The sequence below is a fragment of the Patagioenas fasciata genome, chromosome 1, assembly GCF_037038585.1.
Source record: "Patagioenas fasciata isolate bPatFas1 chromosome 1, bPatFas1.hap1, whole genome shotgun sequence".
Classification (NCBI taxonomy): domain Eukaryota; kingdom Metazoa; phylum Chordata; class Aves; order Columbiformes; family Columbidae; genus Patagioenas; species Patagioenas fasciata.
Window position 1 is genome coordinate 167,164,909 of NC_092520.1, and position 13,525 is coordinate 167,178,433.

The window sequence follows — 13,525 nt, forward strand, 5'->3', positions numbered from 1 at the left end:
TCCTTACAGGATATGCTCTGTTTTCAGCTGAAAAACCCTGTTATTTTTAATAGTTTTTTCTGAGTTGGTAAATGCCGCTTACTGCAAAAGAAATGCATTAACAACATTCAGACATTGTAGTGCTACATTAAATTGAAATCCCAATATGTGGCTAAAAGCAAGATGTGAAAAGCTGCCTAAAGCAGGGCACAAACTTAAGCTCATTAAGGAGCTACAAGAAACTTTTAATATTGAATTTTGAATAATTTTCATAATCATAGATATATTATGGATCAGAACTGAAAGCTGATAATGAGGACATATACTTTGGTGGCACAAGAGTTCAAAATGCATGATTAAAAAATGAAACATGCCACAAAGAAGTCTGCAGATAAGTATCATACATTCTGGCAGAAAATTCTTCCAGGAGATGACAGGACTGACACAAGGCAATACATTAATTATTTGGCAGTGCATAATATCTTTATTTAGAACAATAAAGTATATGTATATAATGTAAATTCCGAATTTGAACTGGTATAAAAAAGGATCAGGGAAAACATCTATCTGTAAGAGGACACATATATACATACACATCACATTTTATAAACTTTGTTGATTCCCTTCAGTCAGAATGTAACTATGCAAGACTGTGCTGACATTTACACTGAAACAAATGAATTTTCCCATGATACAACCAGCAAACGTCTGTGTCTCTATCACTAAAGAGTCTGAAGTTTTCGCGTTCCATCAATTTGATAACATAATAGCAACATGCCACCATTACTGTAGATCTGCATTTAATAGACAGCTGAATCAGATTCCTGAACTAAAGAATGTTGGATAATTGTTAAATGTAAATCTAACTCAAAATATCTGTATTTTATATATACGGTTAGCTTTTCAATTTAAAAATTGTATTGTGTGTACTGGATAGTTTTAGCGTATTACAAAGAGAGCAACAGAGAAAACAGCTGGTGAAGATCAGAATCTAAAAAAATGTGCCAGTTGTACACATACTCTATAGTATAGCACATTTTATAACCTTACTTATAAAATGACCTTGTGATGAAATAAGTACCATCAATTTATTCAAGTAAACACACATCTAAAATAGCACATTGAGTTACTCAGTATATTACTACCTGCTTTTTATTCTCACAAGGCCACTATTAATTGCATGCAAAGTTTAACTACTCCAAAGGAAACATAAAAATCTTAGTTTCTCACAAAAACCACAGTTGACTTTCATACAAAACAATAAAACACTTGCTTTGGCCGTATTTCATTTTAAGAGAAAGACCATCCATTTTCTAACTGTGTTAGTGCATGGGTCGTTGTCTACCCAAAAAGCAGACTGAAAAAATGATTACTCTTATTACTCTTCAGAAGTTAGACAGCTTACAACTGGGTAAAGAAGCAATTAAGAGACTATTCTTTCCACCGATGCTTCTACTGAACAGTAACTTATTCTATTTCCATTGATTTCAAAACTGTCTTACAAGTCAGTAGTCTTCAAAAATTTCACTACATCTGAAGTAAGTGCCTCCTCAGTGGGTAGACAAACCAGGCACAGAAATTTTCAAATAATTTCACGATCACATTTTCAAGTGTCATGTCATCCACTGTATCCATGAATGTCTAGAAGTGTCCTGCTGTTTTGCAAAATTACTAAGAACGCCCAATGTTTCATTCAGATCTCCCAAAAGGAGGTACAGAGAACAGGAAAACCATGAGCTTCAACAACAGTTCTGCTACTCCATGTATCATACTGCTTTGGTATATACTCAAAGAACAATGCTTGTGACGTGCAGTTGGAAGGTTCATACACAAATTTTCTTTCTGTTGTTATGTAGCCTTAAATTTGCCTTGCTTTATGGAAGGGATTAAAATATCTGACATTATTTGGAAGTGACTTAGCTACTATTTTAAGATGTTACTCTGGGAAGGTGAACATTTTGCAGCAGTCTATCTGGGTTCAATGTATGTTTCAATTTACAACTGATATTTTCTTTAGTATTGAACAGTAGGCTATGAAGCCTAAAGCACTGTGCATTTTAAATATCAAAGTATAATTTGGGGCACACAAATGTGCAACATAATTGTGCATTTGATTTTCTGGAAAAAATGCATTTAGGGAAACTATGAACAAAGAGCATAAATAAATACATGATTTTTTGTTTAAATGAATTTAAGAAAAATACTGTAAAACCTCAAATGCATAAACTTGCTTTGAGAACATATTGTATAGCAACATAAAGTATTTAAGGTTTCTGTAAAATGCATAAGGATAATTGCTTCCATTTACTGTGGATACTTTTCCTCTCTGCCAAAAGCAATATGCAGTTATTCTCTGCATTACCAATAAGGTGAAAGTTTCCCACCAATTAGGTCATGCTGACATTTCTTTCAGAGTAAACTCTTAATCAAGTTTGAAACACAAAGTCTGAGGGCCTTGTACGTAAAGAACTACACAGTGTCAAATGAGACTAAGTTGCAGATGTAGAATTCTGCTTTTTATTTTTGCAGAGCTAAAATTTGCACTGCACCTGCTTTTTAGAAGCAACGAGCAAACTTATTTCTCACTAAGTGGTGAATGCTTCGGCATCTTCTGAATAAAAATGAAAGCCTAATTCTCACATTAAGCTTCTTTTGATTTACTGTAAGAGAGGTTCCTCAGATGATGCAAACCCCAAAGCTCTGTTAACATTAATGGAACTATGCTAATTTATATCAGCTGACAAGGACTTGAGGATCATTTTCTGACATGTAGAAAGTATAAAAAAGCCTTAGTATAAATAAAAAATAGTTCCACATGATCAAATCCTTGTATCAGTGAATTAATGAGAAGTTTTGACATTGATCTCAGTAGGGTCAAAATTCCACAGAGTGGCTACATGCACGCATAAGGCTATGGCATGAAACATAGTAAGGTTTTGAGGTTTTTTTCTTTTTGCTAAGTATGAAAGATGGATCAGTTTTACCAATAATACACACACACACACACACACACGCACACACACACACATATATATTATATATATATGTCATGTTCTTTTTATGCATGGTTCTCAGAAAATTCAGCAAATGATTAAAATATTAAAATTTGTACACAAATTCTTAAAAATTAAGTAACAATATACTTTAAAGACAACTCAAACTTTATGCAAAACATTAAAAGGATAGTGTGTGTGTGTGGGGGGGGTGTTTGTTTTTGTTGGCTTGTGGTTTTTTTGTTTTTTAAGTTTTCAAGTCACTTAAATGGAAACTCTTGCTGACCTGGTCAGTTTGATCACAGATGACAGTCTGTCATCTAAAGTGAGCCACCTTTACTTTCTGAAGTACAAACCTCTAATACAGATAAATAATTCACACCCATTATCTGTAAAAATCCAGGAATAAAAGATGCACAACTACACTTTTAACTTTTACCACAGTATTTTTAAGATTTTCTTGAAAATATATGTCTGTACACCAGTCCTGTACAGATTCCATGGATGCTGTAATAGCAATAGATGCAGAAGACAAGTGGGAAATAAAGCCTTTCTCTTTTGGTTCAAGAGAATTAACTGTAAGAGTGTGGAATGCCAGGATATTAAAGCTTACTAATCATTAAAAACACAATGCAAACATTAATTACAGCTGATGTAAGTAAAAGCTAAATACACTCTCAGGATCTTTCAGACTTTCTGTGCTATACATTTAAAGACAAGGTATCAATGGCATGCCTCTCCAGCATTTAAAATGCATTTCATAGATTTGTCTTTATTCTGATGTTTGAACGCAATTCAGACTCTTTACTTTCCCTTGGCATGGCTGGAAATTTCACCAGTGTTCACACACCCAGCAGTTGCTTCTAAGCTCCATGAGGTACATCCACCTCCTGTTTCCTTTGTCTTCATCCAGTATTTGCTTCTCATGAACAGAGACCACCAATGCTGATGAACTCTTGAGTCTTTCTGGGGTGGGCCACCAGCCACCTAGCACCCAACAGAGATCACATGTTGCCGTACACATGACCCTCACTGGGTATAAATGCAGCTCCTTGTAAGTAAAAGGCTAGAACATGGGTCCATGGCATGACTTTGCTTTGAAGTTTTATATACAATAATGAAGAGTATGTTATCTGTATCCATTTCTGTGTTTTCTGTCAGTTCAGAGAACTCCATGTGAAGACACCAAGGTAAGGCAGAGGACACAGAACTTAAATTAAGGATGCAAAGGTATTTATGACTTCCAATGATTACACATATTTGGAGGCATTTGAAAGATGCGTTTTGTTCAGGACAAGTGCTTTGTTTGCCAGAGGCAGCTGTGAGTATTAACGCAATTAAAAGTCCCCAAATGCCATACAAGGTAGATATTCACAAAAGATACAGTCCTGCTAAGTGCATACTCTTCTTGTCGTTGTTCAATTCAGTGTTGGTTTCACAGTAACAAACAAATTCTCCTCATTTCTATATCATGTCTATGGAGTCATGGGCAGCAACAACAGATGCAGACTCAGTCTGTCACTCCAGAAGGAATACGAATGTGCTTTAAGCTGCTTCATTTATGAAGCGAACACGGAACTGTTACCTGCCTGAAGAGAAAAATAGAAATCATAAATTTGCTGGTTAGTTTTGCTCTCTGTATTACTAAATAGTTAAGCTTTTCACAGATACAACATAGACATTTTTTCTTATAATTTTGGAACCAGATAAATTCAATGACACTTGCATAAACATTCCCTTATTCTGAAAGAAAAATGATTGACACAGTTGCCTGCAAAAGCTCCTTGATGCTGTCTATGGTGTTGAAACAACTCTCATGGTTTTACAGAACTGTTATGTTTGTGTATGTTGGTAACTGCAATCTCAGGCAGAAAACCTCCTTTTGAAATCATCTGGATGAGCCAATACCAAACTGAGTTTACACCTTTGAGAAAATCAAATGGCTTGTCCAATGCAGTGATGATTTCCCTTCTTGGTGAGCAAAGTTTTAGAACAAAGCAGTTAAGGAGACTGGAAATCTCTCCAGTTGTAGCTAACTTGATCACAACAAACACTCTGGAATACACACCTGAGCAACCGCTATAGGATGAACTGTAAAACCTGGATTGCCTGTTCTTTTCACTCCTGATATAAGCGAATGATTCATCACCGCCTGAATTTTCCGGACCCATGTGAGAAATGCTGTAGGTTAAGTGCAGCACAACTGCAGTAAGAAGCCCCTTGCCAGACACCTGCACTGTCCTGTGGAGGATAGCTGGGATCAAGAAAACTTACTCGCATTTGCTGCTCACTCTTACCTGCTAAAGCAAGAATCGTGGATCTGATAAGGCTACAGAGACTGCAAACTATGCTGAGTGAACAGCAATTAATAGAAGCTTGGCTCTACTTTGTCTGTTCTCCTACATTCACCTGCTAGTTTAAGGATTGTGTGTTTTAGGTCATGCTGCTTTGAAACAGCTGTAGGACAACAGCTGAAGACTTCTCCATGTCAGTTGTCAGGTCAAAAAGGAGAAGCAGTAGCTGTCCTTGATTTTGGAATTCCACCATATTTAATTTTGTAACATTTGGGTTAAAAGTAAAATCCCTAAATTAATGATACAGGATTAATTACATTAGCAGCTAAAGATAGATCTTAGGTGCAAATGAAGCCTACAGAGAACAAGTGTTTGTGGGTTTTTTTTGTTGTTGTGGGTTTTTTTTTGATTGTGTTTTTTTGTTTGTTTGTTTTGTTGGGGTTTTGTGGTGTTTTGTTCTTGGTTTTGTTTTTTGTTTTCTTTTGTTTTGTTTTTTGTTTGTTTTTGATTTGGCTTTGTTTTCTTTCCCCAAAACGGACTCCAAATCACTTTTATCTTTCAGCAGACTAAAGTTATTAAGTCTCTAGTAAGACTCTCAACTGTAACAACTTACCAGTACACGAAACAGTAACAGTGTTGAGGGAGAAAAAGCAACAGCTACACTTGTAGATGTTCTTTTTCTTTTTGCTGCAACACGCTGAAAAAAAAAAAACCAACCAACAAACATACTTGTTACTGCAATGCTAGTGTTTCAAGGAAATAGAATGGAAGGTTTTATAAGTTTTTTACAATAAGAACATTTACATAATACAAAAACATAATAGAAGGGAAGCCCAAGTCTTAGAGCTTATGTTTCCTAATAGGTCTTCTTTGTTATAGATGAATATTCCAAATGTCTCAAGGAGGAGGGAGAAAAAAACACACACCACATATTTAATAAGACATCTGATGGAGAATGTAACCTGTTTGAATTTCTTATTAAGGCCATCTCCTGCATTTAACTAATTATTCTATTTCCTCTTTCCTCTTTTCCTCCTATAAAACAATGTTTTATATTTACAATGAAGATGTATGTTCCATTTCAGAAGTTTTAATATCTGGGAGAACAAAGTGCAGGATGAGTTATTTCTAGCAACTAACATACTTGGTGAATACACAGTCTTCTATTCTATGTACTGTACATGAACAAAATTTATTTTAAGAATGTATTATTCTAGAAAGTTTAAACACTGAAAATTTCGGCATCTGTGACCAAAACTGCTAGAGCAGAACCTTGCCTATTCCTGCCTTCAGCAGTGGCAGCACCAGGCATTCACACAGTATGAGATGTGTCCTTCTACCATCTCCATCAGATCTTTCCCTTAATCCCTCATAGTTAAAATTTGCATAAACAGCCTGAAATATGCAGTTAAATAATACTCTCAAAATCCTTTAGTATGAACTTAAATTATCCCTAAGTCATTTTCTGAATTTCACAGACTTCTTTGTCCAAGTCTTGTTCAAGCAACTTTGAATGACGGTTGTTATTTCCAAGGTATACTCAATTGACTGAATTAGGCAGATATTTTTCTGCTTAAAAATCAGGTAAAGCAGTGTTTAAGTATGAACAAACATGTGAATCACTTGAGGATGACATTATGATTGTTGTTGTGATTTGAATGAGTTCTCATTAACTTTCTATGGACATTAAAAAATGCAGAAAACACGAATGTTTATATACACATACCCTGGAGAATGTAAAAAAGTGAAAGAACATAAAAAATGTTAATTTAAAAAATTTAGAAGCACTACCAAGAAGACACTGTTTCTCATTTATTTATACAATGAATAGCTTTACACCACACAGCAAACAACAAAATTCACCTTTTTTGTTACTTCCCCTATAGCTCTCAGCAATCCTTTCTTGCAAGGACAGAGAAACTAATGTCCTGTTAATAAAATTTTGTAAAAAGAAATCTCCTCCATATCAATTTTTTTATATTTAAACTAGGAGCTCCTATAAAGGATCCACCTTAAGTACACATTTTGCCTCTAAAGAAAGACCTTGTGTTTGGCTTTTTTTTTGTGTGTTTATCCTAGAGCTAGAGAGAAACCTTCAGGAAGTAGTTCTCAAAGATAAACTTACATTTATATATATGTGTTTAAAGTAAAACAATGTACCTTATCTCATTTTCCTCTTGACAGTCATGACAGTGTGTAGTTTCATCACTTTCTGGTCTGGATTTGGGATGTATTTTCTAGGAAGAAAATGCATTATATATTCTACAGCTTTCTTTAACCAGTTGTATGTTTCGGTTTGCTTCAAATTTTCAAAGTCATCTTGCAAAATGTAGGCCAAATCTAGTCCTCTAACATACATCTGCTGTTGGTAGAACTTTACTAAAAAAAGCCTTTGTATTGTAGGCAAGGGAACAAGGGGCAAAAGCAAAAGAAACCTCTTCTCAAGACACAACAGAAGAACTGGGAAATCATGGGAATCCCATGTTTCTAATTGTCAATTAACTGTCACGCTGATAAGTTTGTGCTTTGGTGGTGGAATTCAAGAATTAGACGATGTAAATTTACATTTTCATGTCACACAGCTCAGTGAAGATAAAAAGAAACATCTCTTGCTTTCAAATGCAGAATGGTACTGTTCTTCCCGCCTCCCCATAGCTAAGAAATGTAGTATCACTATGTAAACAATCAAATGTAATACTTCTTACCTTCCAGTATACGGCTCCCAAAATAAAGCCAATAAGAAGAGACAGCAATGATGTCAGTGCTATGCTGATCCCTTGCAGGCTGGAGCCACTAATGAAGCCAACTGCCTCTTCTGCAATTACAGATGTTCTTGTTAGGGAAGACAGATTTATAGCAGAAAACTATCTTCAGGGCAACAGTATTAGCAAGACCACTTTTACGCACCACCTACATAACAGTATCTTAAATAGCAGAACAGATACTTCAAAGTGTTGAGTACATGAGATTCACTTCATACAAAATCTCACAGGAAATTTTTGACCACAAGGATACTCCTCCCATTTCTGGAATTGTTGTGTTGAATAGTTCCAACACTAGTACACTTTGTCATTTGTAGAGCATTTTCTCTTTCCCATACTTTAAAGTTTTGCGTTTATAAATTTTTAAAGGTCTTATTTTGTAAGACAAACTACCTATTTGGAAGAGGATATACCTGTCACTTTGTGCATTTGCTTAAGTTCCATAAGACACATCCCACTGACTGCAGGTAGACACTGCCTTGCCACCAATGAACAATCAACATGAGACCTCTCGAGGAAGGTTAATTTAACAAAATAAGCCTGACTTCACTCCTAATGTCAGCCTGGAAAGATCCCATTGCCTTCAGTAAGATCCAACCCTTGTACCTTGAAGTCTAGCTGTGTATTACTTTGTTGTAACCATTTCTTGACAGTTTTTTATATTTTATATGGGAGAACCCAAATCCTAATCTTTTATGTACGCCAGCAGTTCCGACCCCCTCACAGGGGGCTGTATGCATGCTGAGACTGAATGTGGCCCTTCAGTTACTTAATCAAGAGCAGGATGTGAAAAGTGCTAGAGAGTCTCCCCAGGATCTGCCTTCTGAAATGCAAAGCCAGCCACAGGAGACTGCCAGTTCAGACACTGTCCACCCAGTCTTAGTTCATTTCAAGATTTGGTGTCTCTGGCTCGAATGGTGAGTGTCTTGTCAGATTACAGGAAAAGAACCAAACTGTAAGAACCGGAATAGTATCAGTGATTAGATACAGAAATGAAAATGGACTGACAGCACTGGGAATTTGTGTGACTCATGCAAACAGCAAATGTCTAAGCACGTATGGCATGATATACTGAGTCAAGCAATGTGCATTTAGTATATTATTAAACAGCCTCTAAGAAAACACTTTAGTTTATAAAGGAGCATTCTCTTAATTAACTAGCAACTCATTTTCGACTCTCTGAGATTTTCTGGTTGTCATTTTGTAAGCTTTCACACAAATGGTCTTTTTATCTCTGAAATTCAGCTGTGTTTTCTGGAGGCATGGTAGACAGAACTAAAAAGTAAGAAAATAAAAAGTCTGTATCTTACATACTCATATACTACGTGTATGTCTGTCTCTCATACACTGTTTACAAACTCTAGGTTCTGAATCTAGAGGCTTGAATTTGACTTATATCCAGCAGACTTGGCACACTAAAAAAACCATTGGTCAAGCAGAACCAATGCTAGCTTACCATGAAAAAAATCTGTCTACAGAGGAGAAGGAAAAAATAGACAAAGTTCTACAGAGGTGAACATCAGCTGAAAAAGAGAGGCTACTTATTAGTCTGCCTCTGTCTGCTCGGACATTAAAATCAGGAACAGAAATTAATTGGAGAGGTGTATCTTTTCTCAAACTGTCTGTCCCAGATTAGGCATAGAGGAGGTTTGCTTGCAGAACTGACCTTCAAAAAATCTGGACAAACTCAAGTGGGGTAGAGCCAGCCTGAACATCTCAAAAAAAAAAAAAAAAAATCATCCTGTCATTACTTTATCTGAATTGTAGTTTCAGCACATTTGCAGAAGAAATTTCTATATTGCTCTTGTGCTCTAGTCAAGAAAAAGGCAACACTGATTTGCTTAATACCATTCGCAATTCTTTTCAGCAAGACACCACTGAGTTATACAACTGAATTATGTGAATCTTATGGGGATGGTAATATTTTCTGGATTCTGCCCCGCAAACTTCAGAAAAAATAGAAAAGTGAAACAAAAATCAAAGGAAAAACTCTTCAAGTCATATAGAGCATAATTTATTTAATATGGTAGAGTGTATGACCTCAAAAATCCTCTGCCTACTCTGCAATGCTGAGCATGTCATGGCAAGCATGCTGATTTTTACATGAATTTCTAGAGAAATATTCTGTATGCAGGGCAATCAGTGATAGTTTAGCACCTTCATTTTTACCATTATTTTTCACAAGCTTTAGAGAGTCTCAGGTAACAGAAAAGTTCCCTTTGCAATGAGATATGTAAAAGTGGAAAAATCTGAGTTCTGAGAAACTATCACCAATGTAGATGTCATTCACCATCAATAGAATACCGAAAGGAATTCATAATTATTTGTCCCTGTGGGACCTGCAACCTGGGGACAGAGCCTAAATACAGTTAAATTGTGACATCTTCCCCAGCCTACCTTTTAAAAATGGCAACAGATATTTTTCACAACTTGATACTGAATCAATTAACTTGAAGTTTAAGTAACCCATTACTACCCTAAAAAGCAAACAAATACAGATTATCTAATTCCACTTTCAAGTTCAGAAAAAAAAAGTGTCTTGAAAGATCTGGAGAGAATGAAATGAGTCATGGCAGGTTTCTTCATGTGCCTTTTATTTATAGTAACATCTAAAACAGAACAGGTTGGAGAATTTTCAGTCTGAAGAAACTCCCAAGGACCTGTGTCCTAACGAAGAAGGGGGAGATAAGGAAAGCAAGCTGGCTGCCAATAGGTTTTTATTCCTGCCATAGGGATCTTCTCTGTTAGAAACTTTAGAGCTCCACACAGAAAGACTCCCACTCCCAGCAGTTGTAAAGACCGAGCAGGAGAAGGAGTAGGAGGAACCAGGTGTATCAGTAACTTTGTGAACTCCCTGGGCAATGCCAGAGGAACTGCTGGCTGTGCAGTTAGTGTGTTATTCACTTAAAATAGACTCTATCCAGCAAGGTGCGAAAGGGGTGTGGAAGCAGGCCAGCACCTCTCAGAGCTCTCGCCCTGTACCTTCTGGAAGAAACCCTTAGGAAGTGAGCTTATCTGATGTACATTTACGTATTGTCTTCATGAACGCTGGGATATTAAACTGTGAACAAAATATATTTACATTAAAAGTCACTCAGCTACACAATGAAGTTATTGAGCTGCTCTCCACCTTGAGCCATGTGTGTAGTTTTAGCAACCAATTATGATTCAAAGCGCTGGCTCAATTTTTTTGCCATCTATGTCTCAAAGGAATTTTCAGTTTACCTCTGCTCAGCTCCAACACAATTACCACAAGATCTTATCTATAAAAATGCAGAGCAGCTCTCACCTGTTCATTAGGGTTTTTCATTAACTATAAAGTTGGAACAAAGGCACAGAAGGTAACACCAATTGCATTAAACCATGGGTTATCATTTTCAAATTGTTGTGCAATTACTGAATTAAACTGTGATATTCTTTGTTTAATCATAAAAGTAGACTTTCTGCTGGAAAACAGTTACAGAGATCTCTGTGTTTACATGTTCTTTGAGCTGTTCAGTACTGGAAAATCAAACTAAATTATTGTGAGGAGATTATAGGCAAAAATGGAAGAAAGCAACACTGATTTTTTCAAGAAAATATAAACAATACCATGGTAGTAAATTGAGTGAGTTGTGAAAAAAAAAAAACTATTTTTTATTGTTTGGTTCGGGCACTGAAAAGAACAGATCAGAACTCAAGACTACTTATCCTGACACCTGTTCTTTTCATAGGAACCATCTAATTTGAATTCCCCAGACTATGCATGGTTTAATGATTCAAAGAAATGTCAATGAGACTGGGTCTTAAACAGTTAATTGGAATTTAAGTTGGACTACAGTCATGTAACACAAAGAGAAGAAAACAAACCAACCTAAATAAATTGAGGGGTTGGTGGTGTTTGAGAATTTTATGGGAGAAAAGATGGAGTGGGAACATGCCACAGATCTACATTCAATATTGCAAGGATGAAAACAGTACTTTTGTCATTCAGAAAAAAAATTAGATGGGGATAATTGTTTCATTTTACTCTTAGTTGGGGTGAGACTTGTGGTGTAGACTTAGTCAAGGTTCTGCTCTATTATAGAAGTTTAATTTTATTGTTGTGTCATAACAATGAACTCATGAAATGGGACTCTTTCAACAGAAAGCAATAACACAAAGAAAACATAGTTCAGCTAATTTATATAATATACAGTTTCTATGATAATTATTTCACAAATGATTTTATTAGGTGATGCACTTAAGGTTTGTCTAAATTGAATTTAGAGTTAAGAGCAGTTCAAACAATCTGCCTACACAGACTTTATTAATGGATTCAAAATTTATTATTAATCTGAGGTGTTCTTTTGCAAACAGTGAATGCTCCTAAATGGTCTAGAAACCATTAACTTTAAACAGGTCAATTTAAAACTGTTTAAAATTAAAGAGGGTCATTTAAATAAAATATTGCAGTACTCATGTCTGGAGATGCTTTTTTCAGCATCTTTTTCCCCTCTTCTCCAAATGTTTTCCTTTTTGAAATTTGAATCTAATGGTGCTGTTCTGAGAACAATACTGAAGCCACCAGACAGGGTCTTCTGTGCTAGGGAGTCCTCACAGAAGAACTAATAAAGGTTATTCATTGTTGTTCCTTTCAAGAAGCTAGATATTAACTAAAAAAAAGAAAATTTATTCAGCAATAAACATCCAAGACAAAACTAAAATTCGAACCAAAGACCATTTCCAGCAAATAAGACAGGGATGGCAACAAAGATACCACAGGTCCCTCCCTGCAAAAAAAGTCCAAACAAATATCTCAACTGTAACCACTCAGAATCCAAAGTCCAAGTTAATGTAATTTAATCTGATTAGGAGTTCAAACTGTCCCAAGCCCCAGACATGCACTCCTCGTGTAATTTCTACATAAGGCTGTTAGCTGATATCCAATTTTCCAATAAATTGCTTAAGATAATGATAATCAGTTAAAACACACCTGTACAGCATATGGCCAGCCAAGCAATTTATTTGACTTACTGCATTATTTTAATTAGGGTTTTTTCCTACTGGATTATCAGTTCCAGTTATAAAATAAGATTAATAAACCTGCTTCTGTACTCCCCTCCACAGTACAAACATGAGTGCCACACTCCACTGAACTGCCCAGCATCCCTCCTGTTACTGCCCTGGGTCAAACTCCTTTCATCTGAACTGTTCCTGCAGTCTATGTGCCTGTCTTTTGGCTCCTGATGCATTCCCATTGCTTCAGGCTGTAGCTGAATATTCTTCCTCTAGCAGCAACAGCAAAAATTATCACATGTTCAGACCTGAAAGAGACAGGTATGTGCTTTTTAGCCCCCTCCTGGTTCCTCATAATTGGCCCTGGGCTCATCAGGTTATTTGCAGCCAGGCTCTGTGACCTCTTGGTGAGGAATTTATGACAGTGACCCTTTTGTTTTCCAGAGAGGCAGGCTGGAGCTAAGAGTTGAAGGTGGCTTTTGTTCCAGCCTTCTACTCAGAGTGTTCTGGGGAATGATGA

General features: G+C 36.1%; 1 protein-coding gene across 9 annotated transcripts in view; it reads right to left on the reverse strand.

The window, feature by feature from the left end:
* Window positions 1-440: 440 nt before the first annotated feature.
* The window catches only part of KITLG (KIT ligand), a 412,063-nt gene continuing 398,978 nt past the window's right edge, over window positions 441-13,525 (reverse strand). For 3 of the 9 annotated variants that reach the window (XM_071799874.1, XM_071799850.1, XM_065843189.2), the window contains 4 exons: window positions 7,972-8,081; window positions 7,427-7,503; window positions 5,880-5,963; window positions 441-4,561 (listed from right to left, as the gene is read on the reverse strand). In XM_071799874.1, the coding sequence (XP_071655975.1) occupies window positions 5,924-5,963; window positions 7,427-7,503; window positions 7,972-8,081 (227 nt within the window). In that variant the 3' untranslated portion in view covers window positions 441-4,561; window positions 5,880-5,923. Of the gene's footprint in view, window positions 4,562-4,588; window positions 5,214-5,879; window positions 5,964-7,426; window positions 7,504-7,971; window positions 8,082-13,525 lie in introns of those variants that run through there. The other 6 variants (XM_071799831.1, XM_071799835.1, XM_071799867.1 and 3 more) reach the window with 6 other exon arrangements.